The sequence below is a fragment of the Oryctolagus cuniculus genome, chromosome 6 (genome assembly GCF_964237555.1).
Source record: "Oryctolagus cuniculus chromosome 6, mOryCun1.1, whole genome shotgun sequence".
NCBI lineage: Eukaryota > Metazoa > Chordata > Mammalia > Lagomorpha > Leporidae > Oryctolagus > Oryctolagus cuniculus.
In genome coordinates this window covers 99,428,086-99,455,161 of record NC_091437.1, presented here as the reverse complement: position 1 = coordinate 99,455,161, position 27,076 = coordinate 99,428,086, and the positions used below count along the sequence as shown (strand labels likewise).

The 27,076-nt window shown below is 41.8% G+C and overlaps 1 protein-coding gene and 1 long non-coding RNA gene across 16 annotated transcripts in view; both read left to right on the top strand.

Moving 5' to 3' along the window:
- UBE2W (ubiquitin conjugating enzyme E2 W) overlaps positions 1–27,076 on the top strand; it is a 69,457-nt gene that overhangs the window by 4,069 nt on the left and 38,312 nt on the right. For 8 of the 15 annotated variants that reach the window (XR_011389139.1, XR_011389141.1, XR_011389140.1 and 5 more), the window contains one exon: positions 23,937–24,028. Coding sequence is in view for 10 of the 15 variants with exons in the window: in XM_070075223.1 (XP_069931324.1) it covers positions 23,937–24,028 (92 nt within the window). In the remaining 5 variants the exon portion in view is untranslated. Of the gene's footprint in view, positions 1–21,343; positions 21,632–23,936; positions 24,029–27,076 lie in introns of those variants that run through there. The other 7 variants (XR_011389138.1, XM_051844570.2, XM_051844565.2 and 4 more) reach the window with 1 other exon arrangement.
- Positions 15,294–19,419, top strand: LOC138849928 (uncharacterized). The gene is made up of 2 exons (XR_011389143.1): positions 15,294–18,026; positions 18,080–19,419. It is a non-coding gene; the product is annotated as an uncharacterized lncRNA (long non-coding RNA).

The window sequence follows — 27,076 nt, the reverse complement described above, 5'->3', positions numbered from 1 at the left end:
CAGGATATTAACTGCTTCTGAAGAAGAGGTAATTTAAGCCCCAAGAGGAACTACATTTTTTAAAATAGGCCATGTCATGTGAATGTAACATGGGATTTGATTACTTGGTAAAAAGTCTTTAGGCAATGCAGTAAAATTAAATAAGGATAGTCTTTGAAATTCTTATTAGAGCATGTGTTTTTTTCACTCATTGTATTTAAAAGACAGAGACCTTTCATCTGCTATTTCACTCTTCCAAATACCCTCAGGAGCCAGGAACTCCCAGGTGGGTAGCAGGGACCCAAATACTTGAGCCATCATTTGATGCCTTTCCTGGGTGAGCATTAGCAGGAAGCTGGATAGGAAGCAGAATTATGACTTGAATCAGGCACACTGATATGGGATGCAAGGGTCACAAGGCATCTTTTTTTGTTTGTTGTTTAAAGAATTTATTTATTTGAAAGCATTACAGAGAGAGCTTCCATCCACTGATTCACTCCCCAGATGGCAGCAATGGCCAGAGCTGGGCCAGGCAGAAGCCAGGAGCTTCTTCTAGGTCTTATGTGGGTAGCAGGGCCCAAACACTTGGACCATCTTTTGCTATTTTTCCCAGGCTATGAACAGGGAGCTGGATTGGAACTGGAGCAACTGGGACAGGAACGGTGCCCATAGGGGATGCCAGCAATACAGGTGCTGGCCAGACCCGCTACACTACAGCACCAGTCCTAAGGCATCTTTTTTTTTTTTTTTTAAGTTTTATTTTATTTATTTATTTGAAAGGTGGAGTTAGAGAGGTCTTCCATCTGCTGGTTCACTCCCCAAATGGCAGCAACGGCCGGAGCTGGGCTAAGCTGAAGTCAGGAGCCGGGAGCTTCTTCTAGGTCTCCCATGTGGTTGCAGGGCCCAAGGACTTGGGCCATCTTCTACTGCTTTCCCAGGAACATTAGCAGGGAGCTAGATAGGAAGCAGAGCAGCTGGGACCTGTACCGGCTCCCATACAGGATACCAGTCCTCCAGGCTGGGGCTTTAACTCGCTTCACCAAAGCGCCAGCCCTCCAAGGCATCTATTTTTAATACTGACTTACCTGAAGGGCAAAGTGACAGAGATATCCTCTATCCACTGATTCGCTCCTCAAATGGCTACAATATCCAGAACTGGGCCAGACTGAAGCCAGGAAGTTCATCCAGGTCTCCCTAGTGGGTGGCAGAAGCCATCTTCTGCTGCCTTCTTAGATGCATTAGCAGGGAGATAGATTGGAAGCAGAGTAGCCTGAACTCAAATTGGCAGTTGAACCAGTGGCTTAACCTGCTGTGTCACAATGCTGTCTTCATCGTAACACCGACCCTGAGAGTGTACATTTTAAAGTTGAGGTTGTAGCTACTTTAATAGATTGCTTCAGTGCGTCTCTGCCTTCTTTTAGATAATGTCACACATAAATGTGGTTTTTGAATGGTGCGTTAGAGTGGATGTGATCACTGGAGGCTATAAGCATCTGGCCAGGCAATGCCTTATGAAACATGTGGGATGTCTGTAATGCCTGTGATGCTAGGGAAGCTCTCCTCCATAATGTTGCTAGGATTCTTCATTATACAGTTCAAGGTGGTGATTTTCAGACTTCAGTGAGTCCTTTGAGACTTCTTTCCCTTGTTTTTATCTTTTTTTTTTTTTTTTTTTTTTTGACAGGCAGAGTGGATAGTGAGAGAAAGAGACAGAGAGAAAGGTCTTCCTTTTGCCGTTGGTTTACCCTCCAATGGCCGCCACGGCTGGCGCGCTGCGGCGGGCGCACCACACTGATCCGATGGCAGGAGCCAGGTACTTATCCTGGTCTCCCATGGGGTGCAGGGCCCAAGCACTTGGGCCATCCTCCTCTGCCTTCCCGGGCCACAGCAGAGAGCTGGCCTGGAAGAGGGGCAACCGGGAAAGAATCCGGAGCCCCGACTGGAACTAGAACCCGGTGTGCCGGCGCCGCTAGGTGGAGGATTAGCCTATTGAGCCGCGGCGCCGGCCTGTTTTTATCTTTTTTTATTTCTTCCTACTGTTTCTTCCTAGAACAGTTCTGAATCACCAAGTAAGAGTTGTTGGATTATGCTTTAAGAAACCATTTTTTTTTTTTTTTTTTTGACAGGCAGAGTGGACAGTGAGAGAGAGAGAGAGAGAGAAAGGTCTTCCTTTGCTGTTGGTTCACCCTCCAATGGCCGCCGCGGCCGGCGCACCGCGCTGATCCGATGGCAGGAGCCAGGAGCCAGGTGCTTTTCCTGGTCTCCCATGGGGTGCAGGGCCCAAGCACCTGGGCCATCCTCCACTGCACTCCCTGGCCATAGCAGAGAGCTGGCCTGGAAGAGGGGCAACCGGGACAGAATCCGGCGCCCCAACCGGGACTAGAACCCGGTGTGCCGGCGCCGCTAGGCGGAGGATTAGCCTAGTGAGCCACGGCGCCGGCTTAAGAAACCATTTTTAAGAGAATGGTACACTCATGGTGACACTTAAAATTGGCAGGAGTTAGAGTGAAGAAATAGATCCACATTTCATTTTGGTGATTTCAGGAATCTTAAAATACTAAATGGAAAGTTGTTTGTAGCAAAGTTTAGTTTTGACATGGTAGACTGATTATTTTTTGGCCCAAACTTTAATCTCCAAATCGCAAACACATTATCCTATTAAAATGAATTTATGTTATTTAAAATATTTCTTAATAGTTTAGCAATATTAGAATGTTCTGTTTTCAGCTAAATCGTTCTTTTACTTTTGAGAGTTGGGGAGAAACAGAGCTCTTTCGTCAGCTAGTTCACTCTCCAAGTGCCTGCAACAGCTGGGGCTGAGCCAGGCCAAAGCCAGGAGCCCAGACTTCAGTCCAGGTCTCCCTTGTGGGTGGCAGGGACTCAAGTATTTGAGCTCCCACCTGCTGCATCCCAGGGCACACATTAGCAGGAAACTAGAATTGGGAACAAAACCACGGCTTGAACCCATGTACTCTGATATGAGACAGGCGTCTTAACTGCTGTACCAAACACCCAATCCTCAGCTAAATTTTTGAATTTTGCTTTGTGTATGATGTTTCTTTTTTCATTTTATAATTTTTTTCCGGTGACTCATTTCATGTTATGAAATACTTAAATACTTTGGTATCCTGGATTTGTTTTCCAGTTTTAGAATTTGGTTGTTTCATTTAGAGTTTTCTTAAGTTAGAAGTTTTAATGTATACCTGGTATACTTTTCTACATTGACACTCTGTAGATTTACTCACTTTAGATATGGACTACCGCTACATTTATTTATTTATTTGAAAGAGTTATGGAGATAGAGGGAGGGGGAGATCTTCTATCCACTGGTTCACTCCCCAATTGGCTGAAACGGCCAGAACTGTGCCAATCTGAAGCCAGGAGATTCTTCCAAGTCTCCATCTTCTACTGTTTTCCCAGGCAGAAGCAGAGAGCTGGATCAGAAGTGGAACATCTGGGAATTGAACTAGTACTCATGTGAGATGCCAGGACTGCTAGGTGGTGGCTTTACCTGCTTTGCCACAGCGCCGACCCCTACATTCTTTCTTAAGGTCTTAGAAATGCAGTGCATAATAGTTGATGTTTGTCAGCTCTGAAAGCAGTGACGTAATTGAGAGAAATATTTGAATTACCATCATGTGCTGCATTATAACATGTCCTTGACAGCCAAAATACAAAAGTGGTCCTATAATGCCTAATGAGGTTGATGTAGCCTCTTAGTTTGTATAAATACACTCTAAGATACTCTGTTAGCACAATGACAGAATTGCCTAAGGACTGAATTTTACATTGTATCCTCTTCATTAAGCAACACATAACCGCACTCTTGTGAATTCTATTGCTTACCTAAGTCTTAGACTTTTGATATAGGTAGATGCAAGGAGGTGGAGATAGTGAATGAATGTGTGCTTATTGTACAGAGGACTTAGAAATAATTATTTTGAATTATTTATAGCTCTACATTGCTTTTTACCTAAGTAATTGATAATAGTTATTGAGAGAGGTGGAATTTGGGCTCTTACTGACATTGCTTTTTTAATAGTTATGTTGCATTGACAATTAAATACTTTATAACTGTTAATGTTATGAAAGGTTGCAGTATAATCTGAAGTAGAAAAATGACTGTCATCTTGGAAACTGAGACCCACTGATTATTGGGAACCTGTGGAGTATGACTAGCTTTATATCTGAGAAGGCAAGCTACATTCTGAATAATATCTGCATCTGGCTGTCAGAGTTTTTGAAGCAAGGGAAAAGGGAAACAAACAGCAGAGGATGGAATTTAGGGTGGTGTTTTTAGATTTATTTATTTAAAAGGCAGAGTTACAAAGAGAGGAGAGACGGCAATCTTCACCTACTGTTTCATTCCCCAGATGGCCGCAGTGGCCTGGACTGGGCTAGACAGAAGCCAGGAGCCTAGAACTTCAATCAGGTCTCCCACATAGATAGTAGGGGCCCAAATACTTGAGCCATCTTCTGCTTCCCTCCCAGACACATTACTAGGGAGCTGGATTGGAAGTGGAGCAGCTGGGACTCCAAACTGGCGCTTATCTGGGATGCAGGTGTCACAGGTAGTGGCTTAACCTGCTGCGCCACAATGTCTGCCCCATTTAGATTTTTATTTAACTTTTCATATCTCTTCTACCACTGGGCCATAGATTTCATGCAAACAGGAAAAATACTTTTCCTTTGTCCCTTAACTGCATGTACTGAGTACAGTAAACATTTGTCACTTGACACTTAAGCATTCCTAACTAGGAAATTCTGCGTTTGTTTAATTTCATTTCAGGGAAATATGTTAAGCAGTTCTGCAATAGTAAGGTTGAGTACCTATAAGGGAATAATGTAAAATTCCTATTTATAGAGGCCGGTACTGTGGTGTAGGTAGCAGGTTCAGCCAACATCTGCAGCGCTGGTATCCCATGTGGGCGCCAGTTCAAGACTAGCTGCTCCACTTCCGACCCAGCTCCCTGCTGATGCACCCAGTAAAGCAGCGAATGGCTCAGGTGCTTGGGCCCCTGCACCCATGTGGGAGACCTGGGGGAAGCTCCTGGTTTTGGTCTGGCCCAGCTACGGCCTTTGTGGCCATTTGGAGAGTGAACCAGTGGATGGAAGATTTCTCTGTCTCTCCTCCCCGCTCAACTCTGTCTTTCAAATACAAAAAATTTTTTTTTTAAAAAAGAATTCATATTTATAGATCCCAAAAAGCTGCTTCTTTTCTTGATTTGTTTGCTGTAACTTAAGTGTTTTTCAAAGTATTTTCATATTTTCTCTGGATTTTTATTGCACCCTTGTGGAAAGGAAAGTCAGATAACCTTATTATATTCTGCTAGAGAAAGAGTGATTTTTGGTAAGTAATTATTTATTTGGGTAAAGACTTACCTAAATTTACATAGTAAGTGAGTAGTGAAAATGGAATTAGAACCCATGCTCTGAAATCTGATGCTGTAGGTAATAAACATGAAGATGTTTAGTGTTGGGGCCTACATAGCAGATAAAGCTGCCACCTGCAGTGCCTGCATCCCATATGAGCACTGGTTCAAGTCCCGGCTGTTCCACTTCTGATCGGGCTTTCTGCTATGGCCTGGGAAAGCATTAGAAGATGGCTCAGGTCCTTGGGCCCTTGCACCCACTTGCAAGGGAAAGCCTTGGAAGAAGCTCCTGGCTTCTGATCGGCACAGCTGCGGCCGTTGCGGCCATCTGGGGAGCGAACCAGTGGATGGAGGACCTCTCTTTCTCTCTCTGCCTCGCTCTACCTCTCCTTCTCCTCTCTCTGTGTAACTCTGACTTCCAAATATATAAATAAATAAATCTTAAAAAAAAAAAAAGATGTTTAGTGTTAAATAGAAATCATTTGGATAATTATTTAACATTTCAATCAGGAATTAAATATTTACTATAATTTATATTCCTTTAAGAAAAAGGAAGTTTTTCTTTGAGCTTATAATATAAAATGATATATCAGCTTTTACTTTATTTTTTAAATATTTATTTATTTATTTGAAAGTCAAAGTTACACAGAGAAGGAGAAGCAGAGAGAGAGAAAGGTCCTTCATCCACTGGTTTGCTCCCCAGTTGGCTGCACCGGACGGAGCTGAGCCATTCTGAAGCCAGGAGCCAGGAGCTTCTTCTGGGTCTCCCATGCGGGTAGAGGCCCAAGGACTTGGGCCATCTTCCACTGCTCTCCCAGGCTATAGCAGAGAGCTGGATTGGAAGTGGAGCAGCTGGGACTCAATCTGGCACCCACATGGGATGCCAGCACTGGAGGCGATGGCCCTACCTACTATACCACAGTGCTGGCCCCATATAGATCAGATTTTAAAAGGAGATTCTTTTTGTGCACTGAACAAAATTGTAATGATAAATATTTAATGATATTTTAATTTTAATGATAAATTTTTAAAAGATATTTGTTATTTTCTTTTAAAAAAAGATTATTTATTTGAAAGGCAGAGTTACAGAGAGGCCTCTAGAGGCAGAAAGAGAGAGGTTGGTTTTCCATTCACTGGTTCAACTCCACAAATGGCTGCAACTTTTGGAGTTGGCTGATATGAAGCCAGGAGCTTCCTCCAGATCTCCCATGTGGGTGCAGGGGCCCAAGGATTTGGGCCATCTTCTGCTTTCCCAGGCCATAGCAAAGAGCTGAATAGGAAGTGGAGCAGCTAGGACTTGAACTGGTGCCCATATGGGATGCTAGCACTGCAGGCGGCAGCTTTACCTGCCACGCCACAGCGCTGACCTCAAAAGATTTCTTTATTTTCAAGGAAAATTTTGTAAATGGAGTGATCTGGTATTTTATGGATATATGCTTCTGCTTAATATTTACCTAAATTAAAGCCGGCGCCGTGGCTCAATAGGCTAATCCTCCACCTTGCGGCGCCGGCACACCGGGTTCTAGTCCCGGTTGGGGCGCCGGATTCTGTCCCGGTTGCCCCTCTTCCAGGCCAGCTCTCTGCTATGGCCAGGGAGTGCAGTGGAGGATGGCCCAGGTGCTTGGGCCCTGCACCCCATGGGAGACCAGGAAAAGCACCTGGCTCCTGGCTCCTGCCAGGATCAGCGCGGTGCGCCGGCTGCAGCGGCGGCCATTGGAGGGTGAACCAGCGGCAAAGGAAGACCTTTCTCTCTCTGTCTCTCTCTCTCACTGTCCACTCTGCCTGTCAAAAAAAAAAAAAAAAAAAAAAAAAAAATATTTACCTAAATTAACACTTATTGGGTGAGTTTTATTGCACCTTTATATCAATGCTGTTTCCATTATGAATATTATCTGAAAAATACTTGTTTATGTTTGTCAGATGTTTTAAAAATTGGTAGCCTTTATTTGTGAATTTAGTTTTTGGATCGTAAACATAGTGCATGCCTTTGAATTGTTTTTATTCTGAGAAAAGACTCTAATTTAGTCATTTGCCTTTATAAAACTTCTGTAGAAATAACGCAAGATCTGGAATCTAAAGACCTGGGTTCAAGTCCTGTTTCACTACTTAAAAAGCTGTATTGTGGATCAGTCAGTGTTTAGTGTAGTGCTTAAAACAAGATCAGCAGAGAAATAAACATGTTTAAAATTTTTCTCCCCAAACCTACTTTATTTTGTTCAAAATATTTACGACTCTCTCTCTCTCTCTATATATATATATGATTGAAATACAGAGAATGAAATCTTCTATCCACTGGTTGACTCTTCAGATGCCCACACAGCTGGAGCTTGGGCAGGCCAAAGCCAGAAATCCAGAACTCAATCCAAGTCTTTTATGTGGGTGGCAGGGACCCAAGTACTTGAGCCATCACCTTTTTTTTTTTTTTTTTTTAATTTTTTTAAGATTTATTTATGTTGAAAGAGAAAAAAGGAGAGACAGATCTCCCATCCACTGGTTTACTCCCTAAATGGCTGCAACAGCCTGTACTTAGCCCGTTTCTTCTGGGTCTCCCATATGGTGGCAGGAGCCATCTTCCACTGCTTTTCCTGGACCATTAGCAAGGAGCTGGATTGGAAGTGGATTAGCTGGGACATGAACTGGCACCCATATGGGATGCTGGCATCCCAGGCAGTGGCTTAACCCACTGTGCCACAATGCCAACCCCAACTCATCACCTTCTTTCTCCTAGGGTGCTTGTTAGTAGAAAGCTGGGATCACGCGGATGTTTCAAGCTTTGTCTTAACCACTGCATCAAACAGCAGCCCCTGCCAAACCTATTTTCTGCATTATCCTCTATGTGGGGTGTGACAATTTCATTCTTCCCTTTTCTCAAGCAGAAACCTTGGGTTCATCCTACCCTGCAGTCAAACCATTGACGAATTCTGTCTGTTGTACCTTCAAAAATCTATCCAGAATCAACTCCTGGTCCACGCTCCTGGATTACTTTTTTTTTTTTTTTTTTTTTTTTTTTTGGACAGGCAGAGTGGACAGTGAGAGAGAGAGACAGAGAGAAAGGTCTTCCTTTTTGCCATTGGTTCACCCTCCAATGGCTGCCGCAACCGGCGTGCTGAGGCCGGCACACCGCGCTGATCCGATGGCAGGAGCCAGGTGCTTCTCCTGGTCTCCCATGGGGTGCAGGGCCCAAGCACTTGGGCCATCCTCCACTGCACTCCCTGGCCACAGCAGAGAACTGGCCTGGAAGAGGGGCAACCGGGAAAGAATCCGGCGCCCCAACCGGAACTAGAACCCGGTGTGCTGGCGCGCCACAAGGCGGAGGATTAGCCTAGTGAGCCGCGGCGCTGGCCGTCCTGGATTACTTTCTAAATCAAATCATCACTTACCTAGATTGTCTCAACAACTTCATGACTGGTTCCCTGCTTCTGCTCTGGTCTTTTGTCTTGTTTTCAACCCAGAAGATTCTTTTAAAATAGTCAAATGTCACTTCACTCAAAACCCAACTATGGTTTCCCTATCTTCTCAGATATTACCCAAAATCACTTTTAAGACTAAAAGGGCTTACTCAAAAAAAAATTATTTGAAAAGCAGAGTGGTGACAGAGAAAGAGAAACTGAATGGTTCACTCACCTAATGACCAAAGCAGCCAGATTTGGGCCAGTCCAAGCCAGGAGCTTCAAACTCTGTCGTGGTCTCACATGGTGATAGAGGCCCAAGTACTTGAGTCATCTGCTGCTGCCTGCACAAGGTTCATTATCAGGAAGCTGAAATGGAAACAGAACACTCCAGTGTGAGATGCAGCTGCTCAAGTTGCTGCACTCTTTCTTGAATTCCATGGAAACTGAAAGATCTAAAACTCTCCTGTGTCTGTCTTACTGGCCTCCTTGCTGTTCCTGCCTGAGAGCCTTTGTCCTTGTTTCTTTGCTCTTTTCTTATATGAATGGCTCATTTCCTTTTGTTACTCAGATCTGTGTTCAAGTGTGATTTTTTTTTTTCCCCAGAAAGGGCTTCTCTGACCACCTAATATAAAATGACTCTCCCATCTCAGCAGTAGCAATTCCTGTACCCTGCTAAATTCTTCATGCCCTTGACTTAATTAATTTGCTTATTTACTGTTTTCTGAATGTAAACCAAGGACTGACATACATGAATCTCTCAATAAAAGTTGAATGAGTGAAGGAATCCAGCCTTTGGGTCAGATAAAACTTGGATTTTAGTTCTTGTTTTGCCACTTAAGTGTATAGCCTTTCCTCCTCCTCCCTAACATAGGAATGATAAAACAATTGTATGGGGTAAGATTGCAGATTATTTCATTTTGTGGATCTTTGGAGTTGCTTGTGAATTATAATCTGTAGGTCTCCAGTTTAAATTAACTACCACATACTATTTTTCTGCCTGATTCCTAATCGGTCCGTTTGCAATCCATGGAAAAAAAAACCAGATTCCTTTTATCTTCGTGTGTCATATGAGGTCTCTCTGTATTTCCATACCATGGGGAAGAGGGTGGAAGTATGATTTCTGATTAATGTGTATTCTTTTCCAGTCCAGTGCTCATTAGCTAAGTAAAATCGGAAGCCTTCTAAATCAGTTCTAAAAAGCAATTTTTTCTTTCAGTTGAAATGTAATTCACATACCACAAAACTTAAGCCTTCTAAGTGTACAATTCCGTAGTTTTTAATCACTCAAAACTTCTGTTGAACATTCTCACCTCCCCAGAAAGAAACCCCTTATCCATTAGCAGTCTCTCCCAGTTTCCCCATTCCCCTAATACTAATGTATTTTCTGTCTCTATGGATATACCTGTTCTGGGCATTTTTTTTAATTGGAGTCATATGTGAGTGATTTATAACTAGCTTCTTTTACTTTTGGGGTCATTCATGTTGTTTGTATCAGCACCTAATTATTTTTTGTGGCCAAATAATAGTTCATTTTATAATTGTACCATACTCATAATTTGCTTATCCATCAGTTGACATTTGGACTTTTTCTTGAACCTAGTCATCAGTTGATAATTGGATAATTTTCACTTGGTTATTATGAATAATGTGTCTCTGCACATCCATGTACCTGTTTTTGTGTGGATGTATTTATAATTTGATTTAGCTATAAACCTAGGAGTGGAATTACTGGGTCTTATATATAATTCTAAGTCTATAGATAAAAAACCAGCTTTTTTCTCTTACTGTATACTCAAAACACTTAATACTTCTTTTTTAAAAATGTGTTTATTTGAAAGAGAGGAACAGGCAGAGAGAGAGAGAAAGAGAGATCTTGAATCCACTGGTTCACTCCCCAAATGGCCACAATGGCCAGGACTGGGCCAGGTCAGAGCCAGAAGCCAGGAGCTCCATCTGGATTTCCCATGTGAATGCAGGGACCTGAGTACTTGGACCACCCTTCTCTGCTTTCCCAGGTGCATTAGCAGGGAGCTGAATCAGAAGTGGAGCAGCCAGGACTTGAACTGGCACCCATAAGGGATGCAAGTACTGCAGGTGGTGGCTTAACCCACTATGCCACAGTGCTGACCCAATACTTCACTTCTGATACCAGATGTATGGGCTTTTCCCACACAAAGCAATTCTGGGTGCCCTATAATTCAGACACTAATCAGAGTTAATGCAGATACCACAGAAGAAGGCCTGAGTCCCCCAAGATTGTACTTTGCTTCAGACATCAGTCAGAAGTAGGAGGTTCCCAGTTACCACAACTTTTGTTCCAAGTTGGCTCCAAATTGGAGGTTTTCTTGATCCCCTTTCTTGGGTATGATACTTGTCTAGATGAGCTCGTAGAACCCCAGAGAACAATGTATTCATAATTGTCAGTATATTGCAAATGTTATTTTAAAGGGTCCAAATGAATAGCCACATGAAGCTTGTCATAGGGTAAGGTTCATTACAAGATTATATTTTCACTGGAAATTATTGACCTCAGAACAACAAAAATGGTGATAATAATGCTGTACATCTTTTAAAAAGTAAGTTGTTAAAATAATGTTCTGGGGCAGGTGTTAAGGCATAATGGATTAAGCCTCCGCCTGGGATGCCAGCGTCTCATATAGGCACCAGTTCAAGATCTGGCTGTTCCACTTCCAATCCAGTCCCCTGCTGATGGCCGGAGAAAGCAGCAGAGGATGGCCCATGTGAGAGACCCAGATGAAGCTTCTGGCTCCTGGCTCCTGGTGACCATTTGGGGATAGGGGCCAGCCTTGTGTTGTAGTAGGTAAAACTGCTGCCTGTGAGTCTGGCATCCCATATGGGCACCAGTTTGTGTCCTCACCACTCCACTTCCCATCCAGCTCTCTGCTAATGGGCCTGGGAATGCAGTGGAGGATGGCCCAAGTGTTTGCCACTCACATGGGAAATGTGGGTGAAGCTCCTGGCTTTGACCTGGCCCATCCCTGGCCATTGTGGCCATCTGGGGAGTGAAACAGCAGATGGAAGATCTGTCTGTCCCTCTCTGTAACTTTGACTTTCAAATAAAAAAAAAAAAAGGTAAGCAATGCCTTTATTTTAAAGCTAGGAGAGACCCTATTGAAGACCAATAAAGTTATTAGAAAGAAAATCAGTAATTATGACTGGATGCTGGATGAATTGATAGTACATAAGTTCCTGAAGAGAGAGATGAGAGAATTTCGAAAAGAGGAAAAGAACATACTTTGGCTGGGATTTAAGTGAAAAACCACAGATTGACCATAGGGACTGGGTGTGATAATGTTTTTGTTTTGGAGTTCAGCTAAAACTGAGAACAAGTTAGTAATTGAATTATATACATATTTAGAATTTTTGTTCTAAAAGGAAGTTTTTATTTTTAAAAAACTTTGGAGAACTTAGAGAACATGAGGTTGCATTTTATGTGTTTCAGCTGAAAGAAAAGTTGAAGATTTTTATTTAAAAATACTCCCCCAAAACAATTGAAGCTGATACAGGCTTAGATAATATTTTCATTTTCTTATACAGTTGTTCAAACTCTTTTAGGAGTTACCTTTAATTTCTTTTCATTTTTCATTTTTTTATTGTCATCTGAATTTTAATACTACCTTATGTTTATTTGTAACTTTAAACTTTCTAAATTATTGTTATATTTGTTGGCCTATCTCATTCTATTTTTAATAACAATCTGAAGTAGAGTTTAGTTATGAAGATACAGGTTATTTATCTAAAGTTGCATATTACAGGGGTACTTCATAAAGTTCACAGAGGAGCAGATGTTTAGCCTAGAGGTTAAGATGCCCAAATGTGGGGCTGGCGTTGTGGCATAGCAAGTAAAGTGCTGCCTGCGATGCCAGCATCCCATGTGAGCACCTGTTCAAATCTTGGCTGCTTTACTTCTGATCTAGCTCCCTGCTAATGCACCTGAGAAAGCAGCAGAAGATGGCCCAAGTAATTAGGCCTCTGCTGCTCACGTGGGAGACTTGGATGAAGCTCCTGACTCTTGACTTCAGCCTGGGCTAGTCCCGGCTGTTGTGCTATCTGGGGAGTGAACAAGTGGATAGAAGATCTTTCTCTCTGTGTCCTTTCCTCCTCCCCCAACTCTGCCTTTTAAATAAGTAAATCTTTTAAAAAGTAAATTTTTAAAAATGTCTGCATCACACATGTGAGTGCCTGGTTTTGCTTCCCAGTTCAGCTTCCCATGAACCCAGGCCCTGAAAGGCAGGGATGATGGCTCAGTAGTTGGATTCTTTCCACTCACATGGAGACCTAGATCACATTCATGGCTTCTGGTTCTGACCTTGATACAACCCTGTCATTGTAGGCATTTGGGAGTGAACCAGTCAGTGGGGGTGTACCTATGCTTTCTTTCTCTACCCCCCAACCCCCCTTTTTTTCTCTCTCATGCTCACAAAGAAAAGTTCATGGAAAAGCAGAATTAAAATATGAATTTGTCTTGGTGCAGAAAGTTTTTTAAATCCATGCATAGTTTTTATATAATATGTATTTTACTTGAACTTTTTGAAGACCCCTGTATTAACACCCATAGCAATCAAGGATTGAGGTTTCTAAGCTGCCAAAGCAAAATACCTTAGATTGGGTAATTTATTTATTTATTTATTTATTTATATTTGACAGGTAGAGATATAGACGGTGAGAGAGAGAGACAGAGAGAAAGGTCTTCCTTCTGCTGGTTCACTCCCCAAATGGCCACTACGGCTGGCACTGCGCCGATCCGAAGCCAGGAGCCAGGTGCTTCCTCCTGGTCTCCCATGCGGGTGCAGGGCCCAAGCACTTGGGCCATCCTTCACTGCCCTCCCGGGCCACAGCGGAGAGCTGAACTGGAAAAAGAGCAACCGGGACTAGAACATGGTACCCATATGGGATGCTGGTGCCGCAGGTGGAGGATTAACCCAGTGAGCCATGGTGGCAGCCCAGATTGGATAATTTATAAGGAACAGAATTTTGTTACAGTTCTGGAGGCTGCAAAGTTCAAGATTAAGCCATTGGCAGATCTGGTAGCTTATGAGGGTTGGGGCCTCATAGAGAGCACCCTTTTAAAAAAAAATTCACGGCCTGCACCGCGGCTCAGTAGGCTAATCCTCCGCCTGCGGCGCCGGCACACCGGGTTCTAGTCCTTGTCGGGGCGCCAGATTCTGTCCCAGCTGCCCCTCTTCCAGGCCAGCTCTCTGCTGTGGAGGATGGCCCAAGTGCTTGGGCCCTGCACCCACATGGGAGACCAGGAGAAGCACCTGGCTCCTGCCTTCGGATCAGTGTGGGGCGCCAGCTGCAACGCGCCGGCCACGGTGGCCATTGGAGGGTGAACCAATGGCAAAAGGAAGACCTTTCTCTCTGTCTCTCTCTCTCTCTCACTGTCCACTCTGCCTGTCAAAAAAAAAAAAAAAAAAAAAAAAAAACAATTGGAAGTCAGAGTTACAGAGAGGTAGAGGCAGAGAGAAAGAGATCTTCCATCTGCTGGTTCATTCCCCAAATGGCTGCAGTCACCGGAGCTGAGCCAATCTGAAGCCAGGAGCTTCTTCTCGATCTCCCATGAAGGTCCAGGGGCCCAAGGACTTGAGCCATCTGCTGCTGCTTTCCCAGGCCATAGCAGAGAGTTGGATCCGAAGTGGAGTAGCCCAGTCTCAAACCGGTGCCCATATGGGATGCCAGCACCGCAGGCAGAGGCTTTACCCGCTACACCACAGCATCGGCCCCCGAGAGCACCCTCTGTGTGTATCTTCACATAGTGGAAGGGACAAACAAGCTCCCTCCAGGCCTCTTTTATACAGGTACTAGTCTGTTCACCAGAACTCTACCCTTGTGACCTAATTACCTCCCAAAGGTCCTGTCTCTTAATACCTATGCACTGGGGATTAGATCTCAACATGGGAATTTTGATGGGACACAAATGTTTAGACAATACTATATTCCTTATAGTATCTCCCTTATACTCCTAATGTTTGCATTTTACTTAATTTTGAATAATATGTGACATGCCCTAGTGCACCAACACATATTGTTTCTTGTGTTAGATTTGAAGTTAAAATTGTAAGCCATACCAAACTTTTCACTGGCATTGAGGACAGAATTATCATTTTATCTAAGACTTGTTGTATACCAAAACCTGATTGTAGTCTACATTGCATATTTACGACATGTGATTTGCTTTAGTAACTTATTTATTCGTATTAGAATTTCCAAAGGTAGCCTAGCCAAACCAAATCTGTACATTATAATTTGAGATCTTAAACAAAGATAGAATGTTCTTCTGAAGTAAAAAAAAAAGAAAGAAAAAAGGTTAGCTTAAAAAAAATCAACTCCGTTAGACTTAGTGTTGATTACTTGCAGCTTTTCATCTGTGATATGAAATCAAGAGAAGAAAGTAGACACTGAAGTTATTTTACTTCATTCTTAATTAAGGTTTCTTGGTAACTTAAATATTTTCTTTGGAGTGTTAATTTCCAGAAACACCAAACACATAAGTTGTAGACTAGCTTAAGTAATTAAGTTGTGTGTGTGGTTTTTTTTTTTTTTTTTTTTTTTTTTGGACAGGCAGAGTGGACAGTGAGAGAGAGAGAGGCAGAAAGAAAGATCTCCCTTTTTGCCGTTGGTTCACCCTCCAATGGCCGCCGTGGCCGGCGCCCCACGCTGATCCGAAGGCAGGAGCCAGGTGCTTCTCCTGGTCTCCCATGCGGGTGCAGAGCCCAAGCACTTGGGCCGTCCTCCACTGCACTCCCGGGCCATAGCAGAGGGCTGGCCTGGAAGAGGGACAACCGGGACTAGAACCCGGTGTGCTGGCGCCACAAGGCAGAGGATTAGCCTATTGAGCCGCGGTGCCGGCCTACTAATTAAGGTTTGATTCTGGGTTGTAAACCCTTTGTCTACTGGAGTCAAGCAGGTTTAGGGTACATATGTATTGAGATCATGGAAGAGAGCATACGCACCTGAAGAGGGCAGCTTCGTGGACAGGGAATAGTCAGTTTATTTGAAAGAATGGCAAAGAAGGACAGAGACAGAGATTTTCCATCTGCTGGTTAACTCCCCAAATGCCTGCAACAACTAGAGCTGGGTCAGGCCAAAGCAGAGAGCCAGGAACTCAATCCAGGTTTCCCATGTAGGTGGCAGGAACCCAAGTACTTAGACCATCATCTGCTGCCTTCCCAGATGTATTAGCAGGAAGCTGAATCAGAAGTGGAGCACTCTATACTTGAACCTACACTTTGATATAGGACACCAGTGTTGAAAGTGGCAGCTTAACCTACTGTGCCACAACGCTAGCCCCAAAATGACTTTTTATTAAAAGAAATTTTATGCATGATAATTATTGAAATATTAGAAAATATCAAGTATTAAAAAGAAAAACGTCACCCTAAGAAGATCAAGGAATGGTGAGATTAAGCAATGATTTTCATTTTTAAATATTTTGCTTTGTATTTTTTTCACCTGTGTAAACGTGATGTTTACCATTGAGAAGACAATCCTTTGTAAAGTCTCTAATCCTAAATTCTAGATCTGACTGCTCTCCTTCAGTTATTTTGTATGTTTGCCACCTTCTTTTCTCCTTGATGCATATGCTTATGTTTTTCCTCAAAAAACCTCTTTTCCTTAAACACCACATTTATGCAATTACCAATGTGTTGCTTTGCCTCCCTTCATAACTAAATTCCAGTAGCTTAAAAAAAAGATGCAACAAGGATCAATATAGTTTTTAAGTTGTAAGTGAAAACTTTAAGGCTTAATGAATATAAGTTGCCATTACCTTTGAACCCTCCTATGTCATCTTCTGATTGTGTCTCACTACTTCTGTTTCACAGTAGATTTCTGTCCTGGATTTCATGTTTGTCATCCTTTATTTTTCTTTAGATATAGAGTGCTTTGTTTTTGTTTTTGTTTTGTTTTGTTTATTTATTTATTTGAAAGAGAGAGGTAGAGACAGGTCTTCCATCTGCTGGTTCACTTCCCAGATGGCCACAAAGGCTAGAGCCGTACGGATCCGAAACCAGGAGCCAGGAGCTTCCTCTAGGTCTCCCACGTTGGTGGAGGGACCCAAAGACTTGGGCCATCTTCCACTGCTTTCCCAGGCTGTAGCAGAGAGCTGGATCAGAAGAGGAGCAGCCGGGACTAGAACTGGCACCCATATGGGATCCTGGCGCTTCAGGCCAGGGCTTTAACCCACTGTGCCACAGCGCTGGCCCCAGAGTGTTTTGTTTTTGAACATTAAATAAGTGGAACTATACTGTTAGTATTCTTTCCTAACTTGATTTTTTTTTTAAGATTTATTTTATTTATCTTAAAGAGTTACAGAGAGAGGTAGAGACAGCAAGAGAGAGGTCTTCCATCTGCTGGTTTACTCCCCAGATGGCTGTAACGGCCAGAGCTACGCCAATTAGAAGCCAGGAGCCAGGAGCTTCTTCTAGGTCTCCCACGTGGGTGCAAAGGCTCAAGGACCTAGGCCATCTTCTGCTGCTTTCCCAGGCCACAGCAGAGAGCTGGATTGGAAGAGGAGCAACTGGAACTACAACCTGTGCTCATATGGGATGCCGGCGTTTCAGGCCAAAGCTTTAACCTGCTGCGCCACAGCCCCAGCCCCATCCTGACTTGATTCTTTTAACATTTTAAGATTAATCTTATTTTGATGGATGTAGCAGTACATTTTAAGTCTAAGTGGTATTTCATGGTATGAATCTATTAGTTTACCAATTTTACTTCTAACCTGTTGTGAACAGTGCTTCTTCAAATATTCTAACTCATGGGACCAGCAACGTGGGTCACTTGGTTAATCCTCTGCCTGTGGCGCCAGCATCCCATATGGGCGCCGGGTTCTAGTCCCAGTTGCTCCTCTTCCAGTCCAGTTCTATGCTGTGGCCTGGGAGGGCAGTGGAGGATGGCCCAGGTGCTTGGGCTCCTGCATCCGCATGGGAGACCAGGAAGAAGCACCTGGCTCCTGGCTTCACATTGGCGCAGTGCCAGCCGTAGTGGCCATTTGGGGGGTGAACCAACGGAAAGAAGACCTTTCTCTCTTTCTCTCTCTCTCACTATCTATATCTCTACCTGTCAAATAAATAAACAAATATTCTAACACATTTTCCTGGTGTGCATATGCATGGCTGTAGGAGTACAGATCATGGGTTATGGTCCATCTACTTAGCTTTACCAGATAATGCCATACTTTTCTAAAGTAGTTGTATTAGTGTGTATTCCAGGGATATCCTGTACTCTCCCAACACTTGGTATTATCTGACTTTTATCAAAGGTGGGATATCCTGTACTCTCCCAACACTTGGTATTATCTGACTTTTATCAAAGGTGTCATATTGTGGTTCTATTTTACATTTTCTTGAAAATAAAGAGTGCAATATAATTTTATGTGTTTGTGGGCCATTTATGTTTCCTCTTCTGTGAAGTGCTTATTCTTGACTTTCAATTTGACTCTCCTATATTGGTATATAGGAGTTACTTTATATGGTTCATTTCCCCATTTAAAGTTTAGGTTTTCTTCACTTTTTTAATGTGTCTTACAAATATATTGGTATTTTCTTTTTTTGATTGGCGCCTTTTGTTTCTTAAGAAATCCTTTTCTGAAATGGGTGTTTTGCCTAGTGGTTAGGATGCCCACATCCCTCATCATAGTACCTCAGTTCAGTTCCCAGCTCTGACTTCTGGTTCTACCTTCCTGCTAATGCAAACCCTTGGAGGCACTGCTGATGGCTTGAGTGATTATATTCCTTCCAACTGGGAGACCAGATTGTGTCTGACTCCCAGTTTCTGCTCACCCAACCCCAGCTGTTGCAGGAATTTGGGGAAGTGAACCAGCAGATCAAAGCATTCTCTCTCGTTTTTAAAAAACCTTTTCTATTCTGAACTCAATTTTTCTCCTATTTTAAAAATCTTCAAGTTGGACCTTTGATCTTTATGAGTTGAAGTAAAGATCCCTTTTCATTCTTTGTGAATACCCAATTATTTCAGTCCTGTTTCTAAATACAAGAGGGCTTCAGAAACTTCATGGGAAATTCACATTATCTTGTAATTCCATTCTTCCATGAACTTTTTCATTTTCTCTTGTATGTGTGTATTTCCATTTGGGTTTTCTTGTTTGTCCCATTGATGTATATGTGTCTGTACTTCACTGATTATTACAATTTATGATGTAATCAAGTTATCAAGCAGGGATATACTGCCACCTTTCAAATCTATGTCTTTTCTGAAGCCAAACATTAAAGAAAGTTAAAAATTTGCAACAATATAAAATAATGCCACTTTTCTCATAATTTTTGTTTTGAAAATAGTTACTTTCATAAAATATAGACTTCACTGTTAATTTGAAGCAATTATTAATAGGTTAACATTCAATAAAGATAATGTCAGTGGTATATATTAGGCTTTAGAAAGAGTTTTTGTTGTAGTCATTTCTTTAAATGTTACCCAAAAATGTTAATCTTTTTATTTATCCATTATAACTCATTTCTTGATCTTGCCAGGAAGGCCTTTTGGCATATTCAAACTTGGTTTGACTTTTTGAGTTTATATTTGTATAGGCTTTGGCATTTTGAGTTGAGGGAGCAGAAATCAACTGAATAGAATTTACAGTTAACCCTCTATATCTGTGGGGTTCCACATCTCATATTTAACCAGCCACATATCAAAAATACTAAAAATTAGAAATTGTGTCTTATCCCCTAAACAATCAATATAGTATAACAACTATTTGCATAGCATTTATATTGTATTAGGTTTTTTTTGTGTGTGTGACAGGCAGAGTTAGAGAGAGAGAGAGACAAGAGAGAAAGGTCTTCCTTTTCCATTGGTTCACACCCCCGAATGGCTATTATGGCCAGCGCGCTGCACCGAGCTGAAGCAAGGAGCCAGGTGCTTCTTCCTGGTCTCCCATGTGGGTGCAGGGCCCAAGCACTTGGGCCATCTTCCACTGCCTTCCTGGGCCACAGCAAAGAGCTGGACTGGAAGAGGAGCAACCAGGACAAAATCCGGTGCCCCAACCGGGACTAGAACCCGGGGTGCCAGTGCCGCAGGAGGAGGATTAGCCAAGTGAGCCGCGGCACCGGCCTGTATTAGGTATTATAAGTAATACAGAGATGATCTAAAGTATTCAGGAGTTACATGAGAATAGTACATCATTTTTCATAAGAGACTTCAGTATGTGGGGATTGTTGTATCCACAGTGGTCCTCGAACTAATCCACAGCATCTATGCAGGGCTGATGAAATGTTTCAGTGATTACATTTTTAGAGTGATTACTTTTTTTTTTTTTTTTTGACTTATTTATTTGAAAGTCAGAGTTTGTGTGCTGGTTCACTACCCAAAAGGCCACAACAGCCAGGACTGGGTCATATGGGAGCTAGGAGCTTCATATGGGTCCCCCAGGAACTCCATTCAGATCTCCCATGTAGGTGGCAGGGTCTCAAACACTTTTCCCAGGCCATTATCAGGGAGCTATGTTGGAAGTGGAGAATACGAACTGGCACCATGTGAGATGCCACTGTCACAGGTAGTAGCTTAACCTGTTGCACCACCACGCCATTCTTGAGTGATTACTTTTTAAATCGCTTGTTTTATTACTTTGTCCTTATGTTCCCACATTTCACCTTTTGTGGGAAACTACTGTAGTGGTGACTTGAAAAGGCAACAGGGGAAGATGGGAGCAGATAGTATATTAATCTGAGCAGCACTTTGATGTTGTTATCTCCTTAACAACCATAGGGAAGAATAAATCTTAGTAATCCCTCATGTGCACTGAGTTGGGAAAAAAAGTTTTAGGAGAGGTCACATATCCTTGGCTGTTGTAATGATGGAGTAGAGATTCTCAAGTAATATATAATGACATACTAGAGTGTTAATTCAGTTTTCTGATATGTCCTAAGACCTTGTCATTGATAATAGTAAACTGGATAATTTGTCAGGTATTTTTTCTAAATTAACATGGTTTCGTGTCTCTTCATTTTTGTAATGAGGAAGGAGAGAAGGGGAAGTACTAGCTGGACTACAGAGCCACTGAAAAGCTAAGCTAGTTTTGAAAGTGTTAAATGACCTGTCTTCAGTGGTTTTTAGATGTTAGGATCCTTCTTACTAAACAGGAAAACTCACATGGGTCTCCTATTAGAGCTCAAATTCCTGTGCACTTTCCAGAGTTGAGCCAACGTGTTGAAGATTAGGTGTTTTCAAGGTTTGCGTCAGAGTTGACATGCTTCAAAACATTGGCTTTCTAAGTCTGGCCATTTTTGATGGATGAGTGAGATAAAGAAAATAAATTCTTTTGCTAGTAACTTTAGGTCATTTTTTGCCTAGAAAGATAGATGTCTGTGTACTGCTGTGGAAATTCTGGGCATTAAGTGCACATTTAATAGATTGACTAAAGTCATGTGTTTTAGGGTAGATGAGATAAAATAGGAGATAAGAATCATTTCAGTTGTTACATTTACTGAAACTTAATTGAAATTTTATTTTTCAAGTTTTCTTGTACCTAAAGGTTAGGAAAGTTAATTTTATAATTCTATATTTTATAGATTTTTTAAATGCTTATTTTTATACTTTAATCTTTCAAATCAAGATATGTGCTATTGGGGCCGGCACTGGCACAGTGGGTTAACGCCCTGGCCTGAAGCGCCGGGATCCCATATGGATGCTGATTCTAGTCCTGGCTGCTCCTCTTCCAATCCAGCTCTCCACTACGGTCTGGGAAAGCAGTAGAAGATGGCGCAAGTCCTTGGGCCCCTGTACCCACGTGGGAGACCTGGAAGAAGCTCCTGGTTCCTGGCTTCTGATCAGTGTAGCTCTGGCCGTTACGGCCATCTGGGGAGTGAACCAGCAGATGGAAGACCTCTGTCTCTGCCTCTACCTCTCTCTGTAACTCTGTCTTTCAAATAAATAAAATAAATCTTTAAAAAAGATGTGTTATCAATGCATGTCATTGAATAATTGGCAGGAATTTTCCTTTTCTAGTGTTGTATAAAATAATGGCATATCTTAGAATTGATGGCATGTCTCAGATTTGGGAGACAGTGGCATGTTTGTGATTATTTGTAATTTTCCCATACCTCACCATCTTAGGGACTTGCAGGAAGGATACTTGGCTGTGAACCACTAGAACTAATATCCTCTTCCTTCTTTCCCCCCATCGTTTCTGGGTGTTTCTCCTGCTTTAGTTAGAGTGGTTCCCTTCTGCATTTATTTTCCATTGTGTAGTTACCTCAGTTTATAGCTGGCATTTTTACTACTGTCTGGGAAAGCAGAATGGTATTATCATGATTGATTTATTTTTTAATTTTCACTTATTTGAAAGGCAAAGAGACAGAGATATTCCAAGTGCTACTTCATTCCCCAGATCCTCTCAATATCCAGGGCTGAGCCAGGCTGAGCCGGAAACCCAGCCTGCCATCCAAACCTCCGACAGGAGTGGCTGTGACTTGAGCCTTTGGGATGCAAATCCAGGCATTCTGATGCGTGCATCCCAAGTGGTATAGTAACTGCTGCACCAAACACCCACCCTGCCACGATGGCTTTAAGAGCAGGTGGCTCAGTGCTTATGCTAGTGTTCTGTCTTAATGCTAGTGTTTCAGCTGCTTTTGTTTACACTTTGTCTTCAAAGTTAGAAGGTGAATATCTTCTCACAGTTAGGCTGCTTACAGTATGATAGCTAGATTTTTTCCAGGACAAATGCTTTGAGAAAGAGAATGACCAAGGTGGAAGCTGTAATGTTTTTTATAGTCTAATTACCTCTAAAACATTATAGTAGATCTTCAATGAAGATGAATTTTAATTTGTCTTTACATTCAATTCTTGAATGTCCACATTCAAGGAACTTAAACCTAGCTTTCCAGAAGAGCCAAAAGGATCATATGAGGCAAATTATTAGTTTCATTAGGAGGCACTCCTTAACTCAGAATACTAGCCCTGCTGTCATTATTGAGAATATGCAAGGTAGTTTACTCCCTACTTAGACAGCAAAGGGCTGGCATGAACTGTTTTTTTAAATGTAGTGACACCATTCCTTCAGTCAAAAACATGGTCCTGTGCATGCCTTAAATACTAGCTTGGTAATATTGAAATGAAGAATTGGAAGGTTGGCCCATCTCATGGTACTAATGGGAGGGGGCAGAGAAATTTGATATTATTACTGTCTAACAAACGCAAGGTGACATACCATCATTACAATATAGTGTAACAACTATTTACATAGCATTTATATTGTATTAGGTATTATAAGTAATGTAGAGATGCTCTAAAGTATTCAGGAGTTATATGAGAATACTACATCATTTTACATAATAGACTTGAGGATTGGAAGTGGAACAACCTGGACACAAACTGGTGCCCAAATGGGATGCTAACATCATAGGTGGAGTCTTAGCCTGCTATACCACAATGCTATCCCATAGTTACTTGGTTTTGAAGTCCATAAATTGGAAGCTGCTGTGGTTTTTGTTTTGCTTCATCATTGTACACTGAAAAAGAATACCCATCAATAACAAGGAAGAAGTGAATAATGAGAGTTGTGCAAATTAGAATGCAAAAAAGTTATTTTAGGCACCTAATATGTGGAAAATACATATTCTAGACCTTGATGTGTTATATTTTAATGTTGTGTAATATATACTGTCCATAACAATAACTTATCTTAAGTATGTACAGGTGATCCTATTTAAGAAATATGGGCAGTAGTTTGTAAACTAAAATTACTTAAAATTTTTCAAAGGCTTTCAAGTTCTCTGGAAAGCTTATTTGTGTATAATGACTTTCTTTTTTCTTTTTTTAATGATTACGGAGAGCTGTTTTTTGTTTGTTTGTTTGTTTGTTTTTTAAGTGGAAATAGCAGAGGAAGCACTCTAGGCTATTAAGACCTTGCAACTTCAAAAGATTAGCTATGAAGTCCTAAAGAAGCTGATGTTTTGTAGGTAACTAGCTACTCTTATAACCACTTTACAGTGTCAGTGTTGAAATATTTTGACAATAGATTGTGGGTTATAGGATAGACAATTTAAATTTTAAGAATTAGGCATATATGATAAGTACAAGATAACAGGGTTTGTAGAGGGAAAGGGATTGAGCATTGGAAGGAAGTTTAATCAGTGAGTTCATACTATAATTTATGTTATAAATTTCATGTTATAAAGGAAAAAAATTGCAAATAATTGTTGGTGGTCTTTTCTAGAAACGACTACAGAAAGAACTGTTGGCTTTGCAAAATGACCCGCCTCCAGGGATGACTTTAAATGAAAAGAGCGTTCAAAATTCAATTACACAGTAAGTGTTTAATATTTAAAGTACTTCTTTATTATTGACATAGTCTATGAATTTATGTTCAGATTTTTGAATTATGATATTTTCATATTGATCCCATTTTCGTACGTCAAGGAGTTAATATATTTAGTCCTTGCATTTACAGACTTAATTTCTTGTATCATGTATCATTATACACATTGTTGCAGAATTATAAAGCCTTTTTTTAAAAGCAGTATCTTTCGTAAGTTTTTGAAAATGACAGAGCAGCATTAAAAATTTTTGTCTGACTTTGTATGAAATAATCCTAATCTGTAATACAATGATTTGGTATGAGTTATTTAGCCACTTTTTTCTTCTTCTTTTTTTTTTTTTTTTTTTTTTTTTTTGACAGGCAGAGTGGACAGTGAGAAAGAGACAGGGAGAAAGGTCCGCCTTTGCCGTTGGTTCACCCTCTAATGGCCGCTGCGGCCGGCGCACCACGCTGATCCGATGGCAGGAGCCAGGTGCTTCTCCTGGTCTCCCATGGGGTGCAGGGCCCAAGCACTTGGGCCATCCTCCACTGCACTCCCTGGCCACAGCAGAGAGCTGGCCTGGAAGAGGGGCAACCGGGACAGAATCCGGCGCCCTGACCGGGACTAGAACCCGGTGTGCCAGCGCCGCAAGGTGGAGGATTAGCCTAGTGAGCCGCGGTGCCGGCCTAGCCAATATTTTAAAAATATTTATTTATTTATTTAGAAACAGTTACGGATAGAGATGTCTTCCATCTAATGAGTCACTCCCCAGATGGCCTTAAAAGCCAGGGTAGGGACAGACTGAAACCAGGAGCTTCTTCTGGGTTTCCCACTTGTGTGGCAGGGGCCCAAGTACTTGGGCCATCTTCTGCTGTGTTTCCCAGGCTATTAACAGGGAGCTGGATCAGAAGTGGGGCAACCTGGACATGAGTGGTGCCCACAAGGGTTGCCGGCATCGAAGGCAGCAGCTTTACTTCTATGCCACAACACTAGCTTCTGTCAAATTTTTAAAGAGACCATTTAGAGCTTTGAAGATAATAGCAATAATAATGAGTTATTTCTTCCCATCTTCCAAACATATTAACTGCATACTGTATAACTGCATACTGTATAGAAGGGTAACTATGAAGGTCTGACTGCGCAGTCTCCTTTAATAGATAAGAAATTTGAAATAATTGCTCCTCTATATTAACAACAACAACAAAATCTCTAAAAATATAAAAGGAGAGGCTGGCGCTATGGCTCAGTGGGTTAAAGCCCTGGCCTATAGCACCAGCATCCTGTATGAGCACCAGTTCAAGTCCTGGCTGTTCCACTTCCAATCCAGCTCCCCTCTTATGTGCCTGGGAAAGTAGTGGAAGATGGCCTAAGTCCTTGGGCCCTGGTTTCAGATTGACTCAGCTCCGGCCACTGCCACCATCTGGGGAGTGAACCAGCAGATGGAAGACCTCTCTCCGTAACTCTGTCTTTCCAACAAAGTAAAATAAATCATTAAATATATAGTATATATTTAATATATTATATATATGTATATATATATAATAAGGAAAAGAAGCCAGTAAGATAGAAATTTCTGTAAATCAACTTGTAACATAAATACACCAAGTGAAATATTTATTGAATTCTAGATGCAGGGAGTAAAAGTGACCAAAATTCACATAATAGTGGAAATATTTATCCTTTCAGAAGGAAGCATTTTGGTTACCTTTGACTTTTGACATTTGAGTCCGCACCTTAATGACTAGAGCTCTAAGAACAGGAGTGTTGAGAATGTGTATATTGAGTGGATAGACATATTGAATTCTGAAATTTTACTACAAATCTTTGGATATATAATATCTTTAGAATATTGATGAATCTCAAGTGATTTTTCATTTGTAGCAAATAAATTTGAAGCTATTTTAAAAGAGTATGATAATCTATAAAATCAAACAAAATAGAACAGTCTGACTCTGTTTTTGCCCTGGTGCAGATTGAATCTCATTTTAAAAATTTGTTAATTTGAAAGAGACAAAGACAGGTTTCTCATCCATTGGTTCGTTCCCCAAATGCCAGCAATAGCCAGGGCTCAGCCAGGCTGAAGCCAGGAACCAAGAACTCTGAGTCTTTCATGTGTTTGGCAGGCATCCAACTACTTGAACCATCACCTGCTTCCTCCCCTTAGCAGGAACCAGGAATTGGGAGTGGAGATGGAACTTGAAACCAGCCACTCTGATACAACTGCTAGACCAAATACCCATCCTTAATCCCATTTTTATCTTTTTTTTTTTTTTTAACCCCTCTCTGTGTTAATCCCCCTCGGAGTGTTCTGTAATAGTCAGGCCTTGTAAACCTCAATGAAGTCGATCATCCTCAGACTGCTTCCTTTTTTAACCTTTACTCTTTTTGAGGGAGTGAGGAACCACATTAACACAATGACTAACAAATTGTTAAAGCTAGGGCAGCATTTAGTCTAGCAGTTAAGATGTAGGTTGGGATGTTCACCTCAGGCCAGTGTCTGGCATCCCACGTGGAAGTGCATTTCAGATCCTGGCTGCTTTGCTTCCAATCCAGCTTCCTGCTAATGTGCCTGGGAAGACAGCAGAAGATGGGCTTCTACCACCTATGTGGGAAACCTGGCTGGAGTTCTTGGCTCCTGGCTTTGGCCTAGCCTAGCCCTCGTTGATGCAGACATAGGAGGAGTGAACCAACGGTTGGAAGATTGATCTCTGTCACTCTCATTTTCTCACTCTGTCACTTTGCCTTTCTAATAAATTAATTAAAGTTAAAAAGTCCACATCAGAGTACCTGGCTTCTGTTCCTGGCTCCGACTCCTGATTCCAGCTTTGTGCTAGACAGCAGTGATGGCACAAGTAATTGGGTTCCTCTCACCATGCAGGAGATCTGGATTTGAGTTTCTAGCTTCAACCCAGCTCAGTTCCAGCTGTTTGCAAGCATTTGAGTGAGTCAGTAGATATCTGAGAGCTCTCTCACAAAGAAATAAATGCAAAAATGTTTAAACAGTTCTCTGAAACACTGGTAGTCTGGTAGACTATATTAAGACCTTATAAAATGTGAA